At 43.1% G+C, this 21,713-nt stretch overlaps 2 protein-coding genes across 5 annotated transcripts; both read right to left on the bottom strand.

Moving 5' to 3' along the window:
- Positions 1-246: 246 nt before the first annotated feature.
- LOC142959725 (uncharacterized) lies at positions 247-11,900 on the bottom strand. Of its 3 annotated transcripts, none has more exons than XM_076101127.1 (11): positions 11,822-11,900; positions 9,737-9,857; positions 8,985-9,092; positions 8,845-8,881; positions 6,901-8,693; positions 6,781-6,811; positions 4,720-6,491; positions 4,560-4,608; positions 2,628-4,426; positions 2,480-2,516; positions 247-2,360 (listed from the first exon to the last, which is right to left on the bottom strand). In XM_076101127.1, the coding sequence occupies exons 2-11, from the start codon at positions 9,749-9,751 to the stop codon at positions 823-825; spliced, it is 7,179 nt and encodes a 2,392-aa protein (XP_075957242.1). In that variant the 5' UTR covers positions 9,752-9,857; positions 11,822-11,900; the 3' UTR covers positions 247-822. The 3 variants fall into 3 exon arrangements, with proteins under 3 accessions (XP_075957242.1, XP_075957240.1, XP_075957241.1); XM_076101125.1 differs by having other exon boundaries at positions 11,541-11,899; XM_076101126.1 differs by having other exon boundaries at positions 247-2,357; positions 11,541-11,899.
- A 2,394-nt stretch (positions 11,901-14,294) lies between these two features.
- thap12a (THAP domain containing 12a) lies at positions 14,295-19,128 on the bottom strand. Of its 2 annotated transcripts, XM_076101129.1 has the most exons (6): positions 18,920-19,049; positions 18,430-18,501; positions 17,598-17,715; positions 17,218-17,316; positions 17,069-17,105; positions 14,295-16,949 (listed from the first exon to the last, which is right to left on the bottom strand). In XM_076101129.1, exons 3-6 carry the CDS (start codon positions 17,607-17,609, stop codon positions 15,133-15,135), a joined length of 1,965 nt encoding a protein of 654 aa, XP_075957244.1. In that variant the 5' UTR covers positions 17,610-17,715; positions 18,430-18,501; positions 18,920-19,049; the 3' UTR covers positions 14,295-15,132. The 2 variants fall into 2 exon arrangements, with proteins under 2 accessions (XP_075957244.1, XP_075957243.1); XM_076101128.1 differs by lacking the exon at positions 18,430-18,501 and having other exon boundaries at positions 18,920-19,128.
- Positions 19,129-21,713: the final 2,585 nt, after the last annotated feature.

The raw sequence follows: 21,713 nt of genomic DNA, 5'->3' as shown, positions 1-21,713 counted from the left end.
ACTGCAAAACCGTTCCTGCAGGTATTATGATTCAACATTTACAAATTACATTTAGTGATAAACTGGCAGGTATATTCATGTATTTAGAGAAACACATCTGACCAGATCCAGTTATTTCCTCTTCAGGCCATTTACAGCCCCACTGCGCCATCTTGTGTTGACTTACAGACATGACTACATATGGAGGACGACTGTACATCCATCTTTCAAAAAGAAAAGAAAAAAAGACAAACAGAAGCCAAAAAATATTTTTGGAGAATTTTATTACTTTTTTTGACAAATATATATGAAGGTTTTCCTATTGAGGAAACATTCTTTCAAAAGATACGTTTACAGCAAATTCATTCCTGCAAAGAGACAGGAAACATGAGAAATCATCAGAAGACATGATGGAACTAACCATTTCTATTTGTGCCCAGGAAAGGTTAAGGGTGCATTTAATCATAATAATAAGGTCATGACCGCGATACAGAAGTCAGCCAACGCCAATGGGACATTATTCAACATCTGAATTATCATGATACATGGGGTGAATTATTCGTTTCGCATCAAGGCACACAAGCATTGCTCTTTTTTTTTGCCAAGACATTGGTCCCATTGAGCAGTAAAACTGTACAAACTACAGGATAAAAAAAAAAAAAATGAACATAGGGCTTAGTTTGCATGATAACAACAAAAGGAAATCTCAAAGAACTCAGATCAATAATGTACACAGAAATATTGAGTTCAGAACATGGGACCTCAATTAGGGTTGAGACACATTAGTTCTTAGGTATGGTTGGCGCTCAAATCTGCCAGCTAGTGACGGAAGACCTGCATCTCTTACAGAGGATGTAGCTCAGTGAGGGGTCGCTTTTCCTGCTGTATGAACTCCTGTAAGCTTCTTTTTCCCTGCCTAAAGTTGCTCTCCCTCCTTGAAAACGGCAAGATGACCTGGAGTCTGAGGAGAGTTTCAATGTTACTGAAACTTCTTATCTGCGACGTCTTGAGCGTATCGAGCACGGTAGTCGGGAGATAGCCTGCCAGGGGATCCAACCATTTCTCCTTCCACGACTTCATCTCAGTGTGAAGCGAGACCTGATCTGGCAAATCCTCCTTGTACAGGCGGAACACAAGACCGCTAAGAATGCTGGTTTCTACTTTGGACATTGCGTAAGGCACAATCTCCAGACACCTCAAGGTATCCAATACCTTTTCTGTGAAGAGGTCGTCAATTTCTGCTATTGAGTGCTCTACGACCTTCATGCTTACTGATTCCTTGTAAAACTCACTCAATGGCTCTAGAAGCACTGAATGCATCATTGTTACATGGAGTTTAGAGGCCAGCGCAGTGGCTTCCTCAAACCAGGCCTTGTGATGGGTGTCAATATCACTCTTCAGTTTACTGAGGGATGCTTTGAGGTCAGGCAAATGATTCACAGCAAGCAACATGTCTAAGGGTTTTCCCAGCAGGGACTGACTTAGCTTTTTAGTGACACTCAAGATGTTCTTCTGCACCACGGCTGACAGGATGAACTCAAAGTTTCGGATCGCATCGAACAACTGCGATGCTTGCTGCCGGTTCGAAGCACTTCCCTCCCCTTTCAGCTCATTCAAACAGAGCATGACAGCTTCTAAAACCTCCACCATCACCTCGTGCATGTCATGACTCTTCTCCCAGTTTTTGATGAGCTTGTCCCTCAGCTCGTTGCCCTTTACCTCATCCTGCTGGAACACGTGAATGATCATGTCTTCCAGTTTGTTCTGGCGTTCTACATCCTCTGTGAGCCAATGCAATATTTTACCTATGAGAACTGCTCCGTCCGCTGCTTCTACAGCGGGAGACGACCTAGCCAGCCATACATTAAGAGACAACGCAGAGCTGACTGTTCTTACAGCTTGGGGGTATTTCTGAGCTATGGCTAAACTTACAGCCCTCATCTGAGCTCCGACTTCACCAACACTCAGCAAGGCCTGCCCTCTACAGTACTCCATGTTGAGCCCCCACTTCTCAGACAGGGCACTCTCAATAGCATCTGCCAAGACAACTGTGTCTTCGCCAAAAGGGATGAAAGCCAGTGTTTCCTCACACTGGATGTCCTCTTTGTTTAAGTACCTGATGCACAACGGGACGTAGAGCTCGCCGTCAATTACGACAGCTTGCTCAGTTATAACTGTAAAGAACTGAGAGTCCCAGAGTTCCTTGAGGATTTGTTCACGCAGTTGTGGCTCATAGAAAGACACTGCTTTTCTTGGTCCCTGTGCGACCTCCAGTATCACTTCATTATCAGCCGATTTCACCTCTCCACCAGGAGGCTTCTCGGCTACGATGGAGGCGTGCGATTCTGTTGGTGGTGCTGGTTCTGCTTTAAAGCCCCCTGCTTTAAAAAATGAAAATAAATGTTCATGCCTCACATACAAATGCATTTTTTTGTCATCTCATAATTACAATCAAAGACAATTGGATTCTTGATAATAAAGTTGCCATGAATGGACTTACCGCTGTCCAAATTCAGTCTTTGCAAGGTTCCCATCACCTAAAAGAACATGTGGTGATGATTAGAATGGCTGTTAAAATGTTCTAACTTTGTTTTCTTTTACAACATGGTCAAGAAACAAAGAACATTCTTAAATCATTGTTAATTTACCTGGGATAGACATGGACTGCTCTCTGGATCAACCTCCATACACTTCTCAATGACCTCGGGCAGTCTCTGCAGAGTTGTGCAGTGAGAGAGGAGCACCACGTGGTCCTTTCTGCTGCCTTTGCATACAGTGTTTTTTAACAGATCCTTCATGGAATTCAGAGTGGTCTTCATCAGGTCCCACTCCATACTGACACTGGGCAGGACCGCTACTAGCCTAAGCAGTGAGGTAACAGTTGGGTGGCTTATCGACTCAGGATGGACTAGTGTTTCAGCGATGGATGATGGAGGAGCAGCATCCTGGTATTTCTCTTCCCAGACTGTGGCCCATGCGTTGATTTCCTGCTCGGCTGCTTCCGGCTCAGAGAGATCTGCAAGGTAGAGGCTGAATGGCTTGTCTGTGGTCTCCGGCACAATGGGCTGTGGATTGCAGGAGGGCAGTAAGGACAGGACCGACAGGGCCTTTAAGTGGCTGTCTGAGAAGCTGTACTTCATTTCGTCTACAAGACTTTTGAGGAGAGGGACGCTCAGATTCTCTCTGTAGTAGATCTCAGGAGATTCATAGCTGTTGGCTTCCTCTGAGAAGCACACTTGTTCAGGAGCTACCTTGGTTGCTAGCTGGAATGCCTGCTCAAACCAAGTGGAGTGCAGAGTGCTCACATTGTCTAACATCTTGTTAAGAGTCTCTATGATCGAGGGGATTTTTTCCACTTCACAGAGAATATCAGCAGGGTTTCCACAGCGGAAGACAGTGCTACAGTTACGTAGGGGAGCACAAGCATTCTTCAAAATCACCAGGGTGACAATGAAATCCAGATTTCTCAGAGCGGTGGAGAGAACTTGTGCATGCATTGACTTGGCACCTATGGCACTCGAGCTAACAGCATCAAGGCAGCTGAGGATGCCCTCTAATGTGTCAGCGAGTATGTCAAAGAAGTCCTCTCTCTTTTTCCACCTCGAGCAACATGTTTCTGGCATTTCCTCCAGGGCCTCTCTTGGCAAATTCAATAGCTCATCAACAGCTTGTGCCAGCTGTCCCTCCAGACAAGGAGATTCATCAAAGAACAGCAGCAGGTCTTCTGTGATGTCCAACATTTTTGCTACTGAAGGGCAAGGCACACTTCCTGCCAGCCAATGGGCAAGGCCGCAAGACTCGCTGGGTGTCACAACAGCGAGAGGATAGCTCATGAGGAAATCCAAAGACATTTTCTTCAGGCTTTGATAACCTGAGCCCAAGTGCATGAATGCTTGTCCACGACACTGAGACATTGGTAAGCCCCAGTCTTCGGTGAGAATCTTTGCGAGGTTATTCGCTTGTGTATCAACATGACAGCTTTCATCAAATGGTAAGAAACCCATGAGCTCTACTTTTGGAGCCGATTCTCCAACAAACCTGACAAAAACAGGCAGGTGGATCTTGTCGTCAATCTTAACAGGTTTGTCCGTGATAAGTGAGAAGAACGGTGATTCCTGTATCTCCTTGAGTATGACATCTCTGATTCCATTTATGAGGAGGTTCACCATTTCATCGTCACCTATAGAAGGCGCCCATTTGCCCTCATTTCCAAACCAGTGGCACATGCTGAGCTCCTGGATGAAAAGCTCTCGGTCCTCCTCCGAGAGGTCAGAGAGACCGCTATTCTTTTTCCCCAGAAGTGTGGCCAGTTTGAATACCGTGGCGAGACTTTGACGATTATCTCCCGAGTGCCCATTCTCATCTGCTGGTTTCATGTCCTGGTCCTCAACTTTGTCAGGAGATTGATTCATTTTAGGCTCTTCAGCTTCCTCCTTGACACAATCAACTAAATATATCAGGGGGGGGGGGGAGAAAACATAACAGTGGTTATGACAAACATTGAAATTATGGAGAAAAAAAAGTTAGTGTACTAAATGTAATAATATAAAAATAAAAAAAACATATGTAAACAATCATACCTTCCATATTGTTTTCAGAGTTTCTGTTGAAACTTTTGGATTCCTTGTCCTGTGAATACACCGAGGGAAATACAAATTAGTCCGGCATTCAGAATTAATAAAATATCGGGAATGAATATGTAACACACTGCCATTTCTATGAAAGAACACAAGCACGTACCAGACATATACCCTCCAAAGCTTGTGGAGTAACCTTCAAACACTGGGTCACCATGCGGTCCAGGTCTCTGCTGAAGTCCGTGCCCACCTGCAGCATAGCCAAGCACGGGGACCTGTTTTTGGGATTTGTGTTTCTCAGATACTCTTTGAACTTCTTATGGCGCATTATGACACCGCAGTCCTCCAGCGCTGTGCTTGGTAGCACGGACATGATCCTCAGCAGGGCATTGATGTTGCCAAAGTACTGCATGAGTGGCAGGCGCAGGGTGTGAAATATTGAGCCTGGGATGGTCACGGACGCAACTTTGGTCTTCCATGTTACTCTCCAACAGCACAGCTCTGTGAAGAAGTTGTCAGCATCAGGAAGATCACCGCTGTAGAGAGGAGGCTTCGACTTCAGGCTCTCAAACATGTAACTCACTGTGACTGAGCATGGAACGAGGGAGAGGAAGTTGAGAGCTTCTTTGTGGTCCTCTGAAAAATGATCCTTTACGGCATTGATGAGGTTATCTACTAGAGGTACACTTAAGCCATCTTTGTAAAAACCGACTGGCTTCATCATGCCGTCTCTTGCCGTCTGCACGGCATTTTCAGGCACTTCAATCTGCACTCTTAGACTCTGTGCCATTGCACAGGCCTCGTCAAACCAGTTCTGATGGAACACCTTCATATTTGTTTTTACTCGGTTCAGAGTGGCCACGATTCCACTGATTTGGCAAAGTTGGGATGCGGCACTGAAGTGGTCCTTCTGGAGACCTGCACTCAGCTCTCTGGTGAAAGAGGATGTATTCTTCAGGACCACCATGGCAATGATGAAATCAAATTCCATTACCTTGCGGAGGAGTGCCACAGCTTGGTCGGACACAAAGGCTTTCCATCTCTGTGGGTTATTTTTGATTTTCTCCAGACATTCAACCAGGGGCTCCAGCATCTGCACAAACACCTCATACGAGTCATGCTTCTCTTGCCAAAGGGCACAGAACTTCCCCTGTAGCTCTTGGACCTTTTCATAGCTCTCTCTCAGACCAAACGCTATCACATGGTCGAGCTGTTTTTGTAGAGTAGCGCTGCTGCCAAAAAACATCAAAACCTCTTCGAATGTATCCAGGGCTCTCTTAACAGCAGGCACTGGGATGGATTTTGACCACCATGTGTTGAAAGAGTAAGAAGAGCAGTGTGTGCTTATAGCAAGAGGATGATTCTCCTGGACTTTGCAGGCAAAGGCTTTCAGCTTGTAGGAAACATCACCAGAGCCCAAGTATGCTTGACCTCTACAGTTTTTCAAATCAAGACGCCACTCAACGGTTACTATTTCCAGCAGACGCTGTACCATGGCATCAACATCAAGATCTGCCTCAAGGAATCCCATCAACTCCAATCGCATGACATCAAAACTGTCCACAAACCTCAGGAAGAGTGGAAGATAGTCTTTCTCCCCAAACTTCACAACGCAGTCGATGAACAAGGAAAAAAATGACGTCCCCACTTCCAAGAGGATTCCCTCCCTGACGGCCTTCTCGCACACAGTGAGAACTTCTTTCATTTCAGACTTGGTCACATACTCGGCTTCTCCCTCCTGAGCAGAAGCATCACCATGTTGCCTGCTTTGGCTGCTGTATGCAGCGGTCACTGCAGCTTGCAAAGCAGATTTAAGAGAATCTCGGTCAGTCTCTGCGCACTTCAGCTCCACAAGCCTTTCGGCATCCATCTCTAGGTTTAGGAACTGTAATTCTTCTTCAGTGTCCTTTTCAGCATGGTTCCCATGGGATGCAACTGAAATGAGTGGAAAAAGGTCTAGTGAGTTGACATCACAGTTTAACACATTAGTAAATAAGCTAATTGGCATATTTAAGATTGTAGTTTAATGAAATTATCATTAAACTTGCCCAAGTTGTTTCCACTTGAGTACAATGGTAATTTAGATCAAAAACACATTTTTAAATGTCTAGAGCTTTATTTTGGGAACATTCCCCTTGGTGTATTATGTGATAGAATAGCTGTGTGATTCACCAAAATGGCTGCACGCTGAAATGTTAAAGAAATTATTTCAAAGGCATCTCACCTTGGGGAGGCTTCTCCTTTGTGTCATCATCCTGTAAAACACACACAAAGTAGAATGTCATTTCAGGGAGAACAGTTGTTTTATCACTGAAGAGGGTAATGCTAATGAAAATCGACTAACCGTTTGCAGCAATTGCAGGATGTCTGGATGCTTCTGGACATACGAGTCCACCATTTGTTCGACATTGAAGTGCACATCTTGGTTCACGTAGACGTATGCCATGCTGCATTGTCTTTGGTCCTCTGGTGTGGCTCTCAGGTAGGAGTGGCACCGCTCCAGTACCATATGGTATTGACCATACACATCTGCCTCTGCATTTACACATGGAACAGTGCCCAACACCCGCAGCAGGCTCTGCACATTCGGGTAGAACCCAATATCTGGAATCTTGAGTGTTGCGAACACTGTGGTCGGTAGGATTCTGCGCTTGCTCGCATGCCTCCACTTCACCTCCCAGCAACCAAGCTCTTCGTAGAATGTGTCAGGCCTTGCGAGGTTGTTCAAGTTGGCGTCTGCTACTTTATCTCTGCGAATGCTGAAATTGTGGTCAGCCATGTAAGATGGCACTAACGAGAGCCAGCGGAGAATCCTCACCATCTCTGTGCTGAACACTCTCTTCACCTCTGCAACAAGATACTGCAAGATAGGCCGGCTCAGAGTTTCTCTGTAAAGGTCCTCCAGTGGCGTTTCGGCCGTGTCTCCTTGGTCCGTCTCTGGCTTGATGACCTCCACTCCCAGCTTCTTTGCCCTGCCAATTGCATCTGAAAACCATTTCCTGTGGAATATTGCAAGCTCCTGTTGGTATTTGCTTACCAGCTTTAAGGCATTGGAAATCGTGTACTGCAACGTACTGCTGATGCTAATTATTCCCCTGAGACTCGAGTTGAGTATGCTCACACAACAGAGGGTGTTCTTCAGAACAACAAGTGTGATGATGAAATTGAAATTCTTCAGAACTGGCTTGAGCTTGGCCATCTGCTCAGCAGTATCTTCGTCTACCTTTGAAATCATCTCGTTGATGCAGTTCAGGAACGGCTCCAGGATGTCCAACATGGTCTGGAAGGCATCGGTGCCATATTCCCAATTCTCAGCGACGGCTGCCTTGATCCTGTCCACTTCCCCTTTCATATGCCCATATGTCATCTGGATCTTTCCTTCCAATCTTTTGCACAGTTCTGGTGTTCTCCTGAGTATCGAGGCCACCTCCTCTACAGTGTTAGCAACGCTTTGAATAGAGGGCACGGGCATGCAGCGAATAATCCATATGTTGAAGGCATATGGGTCGCTTGGTGACAGAACTACTTGGGGGAACTCCTGCAGAATCCTGGAGGTAAGGTCTCGCATTTTCTGACACATGCTGCCTGTGACCAGATAAGTCAGTCCTCTGCAGTGCTCCATCCTCAGACCCCACTTGTTTCGCAACTCTGACAGAAGCATGTAAAACAGATTCTCTGTATCCATGTCGCATGGTAAGAACCCGATGAGGTGCTTTTGTGGGTACCCTTCTACTGTGACAGACCTGATGAAAACTGGGATCTGATCCTTGCCCTCTATACTCGTCACATCCTGAAGCAGAATGGAAAAGAATCGTGCCTGCCTGAGGCTGTTTTGGATCTCCTCCCGCATGAGGTCTTCGCTGAACTGGAGGATTTCTTTCTTGTCAATTTTCTCCACGCAGATACGATTGAAAGCCTGCTGTCCTCTCGTACCTCCGATCGGCTCATCAGTGCTGCTGTTTGCACCATTTATGCTGAAGCCAGTAAGTGCCAGGATTTCCTTGAAATAGACTTTCAGAGTCTCTTTTGCTTTAGAGCTGGCTCCATCCTCTTGGGTTTGGTTCTCGATTTGCAGTTCAGGCACTGCAGCAGGTACTTCTCTCCTCTCCTCTGTCACCTCTGTTGTGGCTGTGTTTTCTGATGGGAAAGAGAAAACCTGAATGAAAGGCTGAGATGATTATTAAAAAAATGCTAATTCAATCTGTGAATAAATATATAATATATATACATTATATTCTAACGTAGACTACAACTGAAAGGGCTTAATGAAGTGAGCCAGTTACGGTACCTTTTGTTTTCTTCACAGAGGTAGGATCCTCTTCAGACTATGAAGGTGGAAAGGATGATTAAATGTTTGCATTTTTAGTGTCGTATTGGCTGATGAAAAGTGTTCAGAAGAGACATTTAAAGAGTGAATGAAACACTTACAGGATCTCTAGCTCGCTTCCTGTTGCAGGTTGATTGATTATTCACAGGCATTGTTGAGTCAAAGACTGTTGGAACAGCATCCTCCCTTAAGACACAACTGGAGGCGCTCTGAAAGACAAAAAGGCGCTAATCCTCAATATTCTATGTGAAACAGGGATTTCTAATCGACTTACTACACGTGATTTTGGGCTTAAATATACAGTTGCACTGGGCATCATTTGGTACACAAATATTAAATTGAACAGCTGTTTAATAAAAATGTGACTTTTTCTGACCCACATCTTTGCATTAACAAACCCTCTAATGAAGCAAAGTGTTTTAGTTGCCGGTTTAAAGGAAGTTGGTGTCATTTTAAACCTAACCACATCAGCAATATATAGCAATAAAAACCTCCAACTTGTGTTATACATCGAGTTGCATGTGATTGCATTGCATTGCATTGATTAATGGCACAGATGTGTTTCTAACATGCGCCCCACCGTGTGCATGTACACAAGGAACATCAGAATCATTGTGTGTTTTAACCTTATAAGCTTCACAAAGATTGGCATCATTACTTGGCTGTTGTATTAAAGTGCATTAGATCGATCAGGTGTACCCTAATAAACTGGTAATGTTATGGAAATATATAGTATTTGCTCACTAGGAACAGCACTGGAGGTACTATAATAACAAAACAGGGGGCAAAATGAAAATTATTAGTATCATTATTACATTCACAAAGGGTAATGGGCAAGAGATTTGCTTCTTACCTGATGAGTGATCATAGAGGGCTCAAAGTGCTTTGCACACAGTCTGTACAGCTTATGCAGCTGCTCAGGAGGTTCTGACGCCAGATCTTGGCGATGACAGTTGTTCAACCATAGCTGGCATCTGAAAAATCCAGGAGGAAAGGTGTCACAACCATAATATGCAAACTAATTAGTCCAAACGCTTGTGCATCAATATTCTGTACTCTCATATTAAATAATGACTTGACAAACATTCACAAGCTCTTCAAAAGTTTGTGAAACGGTTTGCTTCAATTTAAGAACTGTTCATTGTGATGAACATGGGTGAGCGTGGTGACTCTCTGCACTCCTAAATGCCACCACTAAACTGTTCCCAGAGTAGAAGGTCTAAATGGTAAATATAGATAACTGACATGGCTGCTTGAGCTAGGCTGCTTACTTGATCTAGTTTGTAACAGTATAACAAATGATTATTAATGTTAGTAATATAGTGTTTGCAGACACTATTACTACATTGGTCCAAACCACTGTACTGGCTAGTTTGAACTAAAACTGCCATTTGCTGTGGCTAGATTGCTAGGCTTCATCACTGTGCAAATACAAGTTCAAATACATTTTTAGACAGACATAACATCCATACACAACTCTGTGAGAGACGTGCACGCTGTGGTTATGCTTCAAGAGGTCAGAACTGCTACAATTACGTGGATTAGGTACAAACACGCGATACAAATATATAATAAGAAAGAACAAAAGGTGTGACTGATTGCTAAAAAGCTTTCATGAGTCAAATGAGCTCTTTGCTTTCATTATTTCAACTTTCATAATAAAATTCCTCCTCTTTCTTTCAACTGATTTTATTATATATGCACAGAATAAAGGTGGGTGGATTTGCCCACAAGAAAATGAGATTTACGTCTCTCAATTTAACACGATATTGGGTGGGTGGCGGGTGCAAGATTAAAAAGACTACACAAAGCAGAAAGGAGGGGACAAAAAAAAGACAAACTCATTGCAGGGCTGGAGTGCAACACTCAGACTGTGATCTAGTAGTTTCTCCTGTGGCTTGGAGGTTACATTTCCTGTCCACGCGCTCACTACTGCGATACAGCCGGATAAAATGCAGCCGCCATTCAATCACGGCCCTTAAATCAATTCTTTAGTTTTTATGTAACATAACATCCCTATTGCACAATACTACAGCAATCGCAGAGCGAAAAAAAACAGCGAGTTGAGAGGTAACAGCGGGATAAAAGGGGGCGCTAGATTGCTACTTATTCATGGCGACATCACCTGTTAAAACTACGTTCATATAAGTTTCAATTGCTATTGTTCAGTGAGCTGTACATTAAAATGCAATGTAATTGATGCAGTTTGGAAGCCACAATAAGGCCAAATAGCTGTATCAATGGAGAGTATTTTAATTTAGCTAAGCTAACATCAGCGCCTCTCATAACGCCAGCACACTACCGAGGTGGTCGGTGTCGTGTGCTGATGGCAATTTAAATTACAGCACAAAAAAGTTTTAAACTATGTTTTCTCTTTGTTTGTGAAATAACTGGACGCAAATAGAAACAGATATCAGCCAAAATCGCACTTTGGTGTCGGTCTCCGAGCCGGAATGAGTGAGCGGAGTCTATTTCACACGGACTTTTCTTTCAAGAGTAACGTTAGTCTGCGCCATTTTCCACAGAGTTGTGTCACTGTTAGCCAACATGGTGTTAAGCTAGCGCCAGTGCTAACCGTGGACGGCTAACACATTCATTTTGCATGCTCAGAGGCTCGTTTTAAACCCACGTCTCAATGAAATAAGCACAGCTCTTACCGCTCTGGATCCAAGGGAAAGCTGAAAAGTGGAGGAGAGTTTTCGGATCCCCCTTGCTGATAATCACAGTTCGCTGCGGCGCAGCAGTCAGTCATTTTGGACTGCAATGTTGCTAGCTAGCGAGTTAGCTAGCTTTGCTGGCGGTTGCAAGCTGGCAAGCCTACTGTGAGCAAACCTGCTGGAGTCTACAGAGCCATGCCTTGGGCAAAACCTGCATCCGACACAGTTGAGTTTCAACGTTATTCTTCGCTTAATGTCTCTTTGGTAAACTAAGAACCTACTTATTCCATGCTTTTAAAAGTTGATGTTGCGTGGTGAGCAAAGAGTCGCCGAAAGCGTGTTATCCCATCAACCAGGAACTACACCGTGCAGTAGAAAATGTTAACCAGCAGAGGGCAGAATGTCACGGTCGGGCCTGGCCAAAGAGTTTAACTGTCAAGATAGTTCACATCCTATTCCAGGCGTGCAAGTTCCTTAGAAATCCAGGGTACCCCGAAAGCCTTGACGAAAGCTTTGTCAACTGGTTTTGCTGGACTTTTTTGGAAATTTGGTAGTATGCACAACCAAAGCAAAGTACCAACTAAAAAACTCCTCGTAGGTATATCCGTCCATGAATTATTGTGTCGTTATGAAAAGCTACACTCTTCTAGTGTGTATGTTTATGTAGGCAACCAATTTATGTAATTTACTCAAGAATTACAAAATGACAAAAGTACGCTCTTTACTTTTCTCAATTTCTGGTATTTATTTATTTTTTTGCCAAAATACTACAGTGACAAATCAATACATAAATGCCAGCGTATTAATGGTCTATATTGAAGCTCTTGTTTCGGCTGTTGAAGGAACGCCTTAACTTTGTGGTTCAATAGAAATACTTTTCACGGCAAATATAGTTAGGTATTCATTGATCATACCTGGCATTACTCAAGCACAGTGGCGGGCCGTGCATTTTATACCTGGGCCTTCACTGCTGACCTGCAGCTGAAACACAGCTACGGTTATTATTTGTTTTGTGTAGAAATGAAGCTCAACACCTATAGATACACTAACTGCAGAGAATACGCCGAGACTGTGTCTCCTCTCTGACTGCTGCGCGAGGCTTCTGTGAGAGTACCCGCCTGTGAGTGCTTTGGTGCGGCGGAGCGGCTCACGGCAGCTTTAACGTGAGCTTTAACGTCAGAGTCACAACACCAGAAAAGTCTCCAACAACACCAGAACAAGTCGCTAGATTTGTCGCTAGTAGCTTTTGACAAAAAAAGTCTCCATGAGGGTTTTGGAAAGTCGCCAGATTTAGCGAGAAAGTCGGCAAGTTGGCAACACTGGCACCGGCTAAATATGTCCCCAGAGCAACGTAGGACGTAACAATGGTTCCTATCACATATAAAACCAAACAAAAATCCATCTTCATAAAAACAAGTTGTACAAATAATATATAAACAAGCATATTAAAGCTACTGCAGATGTACAAACAAACACATTTAACTTACCAGAGCTGCTGTTCACTATTTAAAGACAAAGTCCATCCTCCTTTCTTTGTTAACAAAGAGTTTAATCTCACGGTTGTTCAGTACATCCGTGTGTTTTAGTTCCAGTAAGAAGTCTTTCTCGATTCATGGACGCCAGTGAAGACAGTCGAGCCTCCCTAGTTGTATTTCTTGAATACGTTTTAATGCGTTTGAGGCTGAAAATGTCGCTCCACAGAGGCAGCAGATATTGGGATTGTCACCGCCCAACATGTCACGCTAGCCCACTGACCAATCACGTAGTTGTAGGCCAGCTAGCAGGCTCTGACACGTCTAAGAATACGCCCAACATGTCAAACTAAAGATCTGATTGGTTGAACACTGACAATCAACAATATCGTCCCCATTCACTTAAACTGCACATGGATTCACGTGTGAGTCTGCAGGCCTCGGGCCTCTCTTCTTACCTAGAGACACAGAGGTGAAATCTGATTGGATAAAAGCTCTACTTAAAACAAGCTGCATTGGAAGCAGAGCAACTGAGAGCAAACTATCTATAACTTTGTGATTGTGTCAGGGCCAGCAGAGAAGGCCTTGCAGGCCCTGACGGCCCACCACTGCTCAATCAATAAGCAGAAACGTTTGATAAACATTTAAACTATCTATAGTTCTGACAGTTACGTCAATATCTTGAAGTGCAGCACTGCTCTTGTTTTGACTTGAGACTCTCTGATTTGGATCGCATCTCCCTCTTGTTCACACTTTGTGAAATAGATTTGGTGAATTTCATTCTTACTGTTGCCCTCCGTAGACCCTGGATACACATCTATTCTTCAGTAGACTATTTAAATTTGTCTGACCATGTATTCTTAATCCCACCTAGCAATCTTTTTGTCATCTCAAACAGTCGGCATCAGGTTTTCCGTCATCCGTTATATTATTTTTGTTAACGTGTCTTGGCAGAAAAGAACAATGTGTACATTGACTGGACCTACAGTATAGGAAGTAATTTGCTTTTATTTATATTTTAAATTGAAATGTCTGATAGAAATACATTAACTGGCAACAGTCTAGAAATGTCTTACATAAACATGCACAGTATGAATATGTTTGACCTGCCACAGTGACTAGTGAAAAACACACAACAGGCCTATAGCAATCTTGCTCAGGGCCCAGGAACTGGAATGCATAATGATATACAGCTATCATCAGTCACAGCTGTGCTTTTCCTGCTACAATATAAAATGTCTACAGTGAAAGGGTCTAAATCATTCAAGAGATGAATCAGCTGAATCATTTATGGCTTTATTATACAAAAGAACAGTTATGCATCCAAATTATAGAAAGTTATTTTCTAAACCCTTGCAGTATTCTGCACATAAAGTGTAATTCATACAAGTATTTAGCTGCAGATGATTGGCTGTTGTGATGCCACATTTCATTAAATAGAGAAAAAAAAAAACAGATGAGATAACAGCTCCCATCGGAGAACAACCTCCTGAAGAAAAGGGAGGGCAACAAGAAACAATTCAACTCAAAAATGTAACTTTGTACATGTAGTGGAGAAGGAAACATGGCTGAAAGGGCATTTTATTATTATTCGTCCACTGAAGCAGACAGTAAGTAGTCCAAATGGTTTTAGTCTTCAATCATATCAGATTTGATTAACACCAAACACTATGGTGGAAATTTGAGTCTCAGAGCAGACGGGGACTCAGCTGTCTAGTGACACGCATACACTCCATTTGCAGATATAATACCCAAATGAGCAAGCTGGATAGTGACAGAGCACGGGTGTAGCTGAGAATTGTGGGCCTTATTCACAGGAGGAGACTTTAATCCTCACACTACTTTGTCCTGATCTCCAACTCACCATGAACGCAACACTCCCCAAAACACAACATGAAAACAGCATGAAGGACGAGCGTAGAAAAAACTTAATTTGAAGATGTTTGGTATTCACCACTCAATTAAAGCCATTCTTTCTTTCTTTCATTTACACTCTACATTTTTATAACAAAAAACTAAAACAGCCTACAGAAGATGCTAACTCAGAAAGAGGGCTAGATAATACGTTAACATAGCTGTGGGTCACCTGTGTGGAGGTTTAGCTACCATATCACAACTGACTAAGACACATCCTCCCTGTCGGGGTATGCCTTCATGTAGACCTCAACCATTGAGTCCAGGTCAAACACAACATCATAGTTCATGTTCAAAAGAGCGAGACTTTTTGATTTGAATTTGTCAGGCGTGTTCTCCATGTACATCTGGAAGCGCTTGTATGCCACATCGCAGCCGTCCTCCAGAGCCAAGGTTGGCACGATGCCGACCAGCCTCAGCACCGCGAGCATGTTTGGGAAGAACTTCACATCGGCCAGCTGCAGCGTCTCACACAGACTGGACGGGAAGGTCTCGCCTTTGCCCTTTTTGCTCCATTTAACCCACCAGCAGTGCAGCTCGGCGGAGAGGGTTCCTGCATTGGGGATGTCGCTTTTAAACACTTGCACACTCTCTTCCTCGGGTTTCGTGGACTTGTTCTGCTCTATGAGAGTGGGGACCAGTGACAGACATCTCAGAACCTTCAGGTGGTCCTCGCAGAAGATTTCGGTCATTTCTTTGATGACGTGCTCCACCACGGGAACGGACAGGTGCTCCCTGTAGTGACTCTCCGGCAGTATGGCTCCAGCCTCTAACTCGTGCTTTCTCAGGAATGACCGAGGAACCTTGACTGGGATCTCCATCGCAGCGGCTAAGTTGACGGCCTCATCGTTCCAGAACTCATGATACACGTCGATGTTGTCAGACACTTCCTTCAGGGTGTGCAATACAGCTTTTAAACTGGTTGTAGCAAAGTGGGCATCTGCTGTTGGCCCTTGCAAGTTCTTCCCAAAGGCGTGCGTCAGTGTCAGGGCGTTTTTCAGCACGACCAGCGCCATGACAAATTCAAAATCAGCCAGTGCTTTTGAAATCTCTAAGGCGTTGTGTGTGACTTGATCGTTCCACCTCATGTCCTCATTGTCGTGAACGCTGTCCACGCAGAGTAGTAACGCCTCCAGGATTTCCACAGCCACCTCAAACGCATCATGTCGCCTGGTCCAGCTGGTTCCACAGATCTCCTTCAGTTCCTTTGCCTTCTCCTCTTTGTCCGGGTAGAAAATCGCAATGGCGTGCTCCAACTCCAACACCAGTAAAGGGGACTGACTGAAGAAAGCCTCGATCTTCTTAAAGGTGGACAAGACAAGCTGAACCCCTGACAAAGCCATGCCATTTGCCAGGGACAGGTTCAATGTACGAGTAGATCTTTGTGTAAGCACCACCGTAGGAAACCTCTCCGTCAGTTTGGCAGCAAATGTTTTCATTTTACCAAAATGTGTCCCCGAGCAGGAGTGGGCTTGGCCTCGACACTGCTCCATATCCAAGCCCCATTTTTCAGTCATTTCAGACAGCAGTGTCTCTGCTAAGGCATCTCCGTCTCCTTCAAAGGACAAGAATCCAACAAACCTCTCCCGCTGGCAGTTAGACTGATCCACGTAACGGAGAAAGACGGGGAGGAACCATTCTCCCGAGATCTTCACCAAGTCGTCAGTAAGTAATGAGAAATGGCCATTTTGTCGAACCTCCTCCACCAACTTACTGCGGATGCATTTCTCGCACACCTCAATCAACTGGTTCAGCAGAGCCGGGGAGCAGCACTCCTGGTTCACGTCGTGCCTCTTCTTGAGGACTTCATCTCCGCAATTCATGCGATTTTCCAACAATGCCTGAAAGTTGCTTGACCTCAGGCCATCCTGTTTGTCGTCCCCAGGCCCCGTCGGAGGAATGCTTTGCTCTCCCAGCAGTACGAGAACTTCAAATAACGACTTGAGATACTCTTTGTGTTCGTCTTCCTCTGGGAGTGTCTGGACATCTGTCTCAGCGGTGTCTGCTTCAGACTTCTTGGTTTCTAAAAAGGGAAAGAGAAATGATTGCAAGACGGAAACCAAATCAATTATGTGACCAACGATGAAGTCATTTTTTTCACCGTCAAGTAATAAGCATGTGTGCGCGTTGATATTTACTTACTTTTTCTCCCCTTGCTGTCCTTTTCATCATCTTTGGTCTGCAATAATAAATAGTCAAATAAAAAAAATGTGATTACATAGAAACTATAAAAATCAAATCATACAAATTATTTCACCCCATTTAAATCAATTAAGATTTTTTTTACTCACCGTCTCTTTACTGCGCTTCACCGGTCCATTCTGAGGTTGGCTCGGTACATCAAAGATAGTCGGTATGGCATCATCTTTCAACACTGTACTCTGAGCGTTCTGAAAGCAAAGTTAAGCCAGAAAGGTTCATTTTACATCACCTATGAGAAATTTGACTTATGTTGAACCTGTATTAAAACCTATGTTACCTACATGAAGCACTACATAACATGATCTATTAATTGAATAATTTGTGAAATAATATGCAAGGCTGGATTAACTGCTTTTCACATTTGACTTTAAGTTTGGCAATTCCATTAAAAGTTCTGCTATGTCTGGAGTCGCATTGTCCTCTGCAATTCCATCAAAAAAAGCAGATGTAACTTGCAAACATAACTTACCCTTTCGACCATAGATGTTTCAAAATGTTTTCCACAAAGTCTGTAGTATCTGTACAGCTGGCCGGGTGACTTGTCTATGATGTCTTGCTTCTGGCATTTTTCAACCCACTTCTTGGACCTGAAAGGAGAAGTTAAACCAACATGAAAAGCAAGTTTAAAGGTCAATGGAACTTTTTAGCTTTGAGATTCAGTATTGGTTCAGTGTGCTATGTCCATTCAACAACCGCAACATGCTGCCCTCTTCCCCCCCTCATCTTTAATTACTAGTAACTGAGAATCTAATGGTCAACAACACCTCAAAAGACAAAAGCATAGAACGTATTTAAATAAATCCTAAAACTGAATGGCTGGACACTCATCTCTGGTTAGTAGGGAATGATGTTCCTTTAACTGAGGGTAGCATGAGCTATTATAAACCACACCACCTGTTGACTGTTACACAAGTTCCAATGTGTTAACAATAAGTGACTCTTTTGTTTGATTCACAAATGCATGTTCCTGTGGATGCAATGAATATGCAACGTATGGATGGACACAGACGCTTATTGTGTAGTGAAATACACCAACAAGTAAAGTCACTAAAGCAGCCAAGTAGAGACGAATACAATCATACACCAGTAGTTTTGCAAAGTGTCCTAATTGATCTTTTTAGGGCAGACATTTTGACTTGTTATGGCAGAAAGAGACAACGTGAAAGGCATGTTATTCACGATGGCTTTGTTCCTTGAAGTGTACCAATAATCCATGCTAGTCAGCCAGCATTCACGATACGACGACCCATTAACCAGCTCACCTAACTGGTTACCGTTGTTGTCAATGTTATTAATCACACCTGTGCGTTTCCTGCTATGGAGAAGGTCAAATGTTATGGACATGCCCTTCCAGGATATTAGGTCGGCATCCGCTGCAGATGTTGGAATTAGAGCATAACTACATGCAACTGCAGAAATAGTTTTAGTGTTAAATGAGTAGTATTTTTTAACACCACCGTTTTCCAAATTGCCAAACTTCTTATGATGTGCCTCCTACGTTTAGCAAGAAGCAAGCGCACGTGAGCCTGGGGAACTTTTGAATTGAATATGCGTGTTGAAAGATAAATAGCGACTTCTTTATATTTTGTAATATGTTTAATAAACGATGAGCAACAGGGCAAATGCATTAAATGTTCAACAAAACTTCCACAAGTCAACCAAAGTTGCCCTCGATTTCAAATGCATGCCAAGTCGTATTTTACGTAAGATTACAAACAAACACGCCGTTTGGGGTAACGTAAGTTAGCTTGAGAGCTTCCTGTTTGCTTTAGCATCTTTAGCAATAGTTACCTTTCTGGATCATGCGGGAACCTGAAGAGTGGCGGAGGGTCGGATTTACCACTAGTACAGTTCGGCACAGCGCAGTGGTTCTGCATTATACGTTTAAGAATATATTCGGGTTTTTTTTGCGGTGAAACCCTTTTCAGGGTAGCCTACTATGTTGCTAACGCTAGTTAGCTGTCAAGTATGATACGTCTAATAGCAGTATCCGTTTTATTTCTTTCAAAGTAAAGTACGTGTTATTTGGACAACTAAATATAGAACTTCATAATGTAAAAACTCACTTCCTTCTTTTGCTAAATATTCCAAGGTATGACATTTCATTAGTCATAACCCCCCTAAAAATGTTCCTATGCCAACTAGTCTGTTAGGTTGTCACGCTTGTATGGCAAACACATAAGTTATAGTTATGCTGGCTACCGAACAAGTCCAAATGATCGCTATTGTTTTGTCCTTTTTATAAGCAGCCTACAATTGTTCTTGGACGACAAAGATAAATAATAGAGTGCATACATGTTTTGTGAATTGTAACTTGATTTTATTTTGAAGGGTGTTCGCTTGCTTGTTAAAACAAATTAGTGAGGCTTGATGTATTTAACAACGTGCACCAAATGGCGCGCTGCACTTCTTTCCCATAATCCTTAGCAGTGTTTTCGAAGCTCAAAGGTTCAAATCATGCAACGTTTCTGAACCGTCTCTGCCATGGTGTATTTCCAAATTCACATCATACGTACGTTTTGTGAAGTTTGAGTCATAATGAATAACACGCACACAGTCATTCACACTTATTGCTATCATTCAAATACAAGCCGTTGCATTGTTTTCACTTGTGCAGAAAATATTGATCTTACAGATATTTTATTTATTCAATATATTCTATCATATATGTGTTGATAACTTTGTAATTCTCTTTTTCTTCAGGCAACAATCTGGGACATCATCTTTTTTTAAATCCAGAATATTAAAGTAAAATGTCTGACCTGGTCGTCACTGCAGCATGGACACTGTCTGCAGGCTGCAGGCTTCCTGTCTCTCTCTGCCCGGCCTGCACTGACTCTCCTTTCTCTCCAGTAGTCGTAGTCTCGCAGGTGGATCGGCTATAAAACACTCGCATGTTAGAATGAGGCTTCACAAGTACAGGAAATGCAACAAACACCACTGAAGAATGTGAACTTCATGTCACAATGTTCTGCAGTACAATTAAAAATGTCCCCTGAAAGATGGCATTAGTTTTCACAACCATGTTGCCTGTTAGTCCTGTCAACACATGGAGTTCTGTTCCCTAAAATGTCCCCATAAAAGGGTCATAATAACCTGCCAGGGGGCCCGGAGACAAAAACGTGCTACTGGTCCTCTATTAACCTCTGATCTTCACACTCTGATGAGTGTGTTCAGTTTATTTGTGCTCATGTATCACCTGGACCCAGATTTGCTGGTTTCTGGGTTTGAGGAACACTAATGAAGCTACCATGTACAGTGGTCTGTGTGCTCTGTACTTGATGGGGACTTCACTTAGGCAGCAGGTTCATAATCATGCAGAGAGGACGGGAAGTGGGGGTCATGAGTCGGGGTCCAGCAGTAATCTTTTTCTCTCAACAGGTTCATCTGACTGCATGAGCTTTATACAGAAATCCTGCTGAAGTCTTTCATTAATTACATTTTATTCAGTCAACAAAGGTCACCTTCCCTTGTTTCCATCACTATGATCCCTATTTGGAGAAGCGCCGCTCCTTCAGGACGTCGTAGCAGACCTCCACCACCTGAGGGCGCTGCAGAACAAGACTTGTCAGGGAGAGAAGAGTTAAAGCAAAATCTGAACAGAAGAGGATTGAGAGCAGATGCATACCTACCTTGATGAAGGATTTCAGTGGAAGAACCCTTTAATGACCTCTTAACATTCATATCTGCAGACCTGATGGCTCGTTGTAAAACTAGAGACTCGTGATTCTTTTTGATGATCTACTTAATTCACTTTCTAAAGAGCCAAAGAGCTTTTTCACAGCAGACATGTTGAGTGCTCACAGTGTCTGATCTTAGTAGGAAGAGCACAGGTGTTACTGACATTAACATGGCTGTGTTTTGTTCAAGTGTCCCAGAGAGCCGTCATTCACTGTCTTCTGTGTAAAAGGTCCATCAAGTCAAAACCGTTATGGTCAGAGCAACTTACGTGGTCTAAAGAGTGAGATAGTCCACACAGGGTGTGCAGGTGTGGGGTGGGGGGTCAACGGGTTGAATAAACACAGGGCTTTTGTCCAAGTGGCCGCTGTTTGAGTCCCGTACAAAACTAAAAGTAAATGTTCACATTTTTTCACGTCGGTCATTAGTTATGTGAGACTAGACACTAACGACTGGTCACGTGACTTGTTTGTCCCCCGCTAGTCATGTGAGCTGATAGTATAGCATGTCGAATAAAAATCATAGTATGTCGAATAAAGTCATAGTATAGCATGTTGAATAAAGTAATAGTATAGCATGTTGAATAAAGTCATAGTATAGCATGTTGAATAAAGTCATAGTATAGCATGTTGAATAAAGTCATAGTATAGCATGTTGAATAAAGTCATAGTATAGCATGTTGAATAAAGTCATAGTATAGCATGTTGAATAAAGTCACAGTATAGCATGTTGAATAAAGTCATAGTATAGCATGTTGAATAAAGTCATAGTATAGCATGTTGAATAAAGTCATAGTATAGCATGTTGAATAAAGTCATAGTATAGCATGTTGAATAAAGTCATAGTATAGCATGTCGAATAAAGTCACAGTATAGCATGTCGAATAAAGTCAGTAGTAAAATGAAAA

The sequence above is a fragment of the Anarhichas minor genome, unplaced genomic scaffold (genome assembly GCF_050575085.1).
Source record: "Anarhichas minor isolate MPS153535 unplaced genomic scaffold, ASM5057508v1 ptg000027l, whole genome shotgun sequence".
NCBI lineage: Eukaryota > Metazoa > Chordata > Actinopteri > Perciformes > Anarhichadidae > Anarhichas > Anarhichas minor.
Note: the sequence above shows the minus strand (reverse complement) of the source record. Positions and strands in the feature narration are given on the sequence as shown.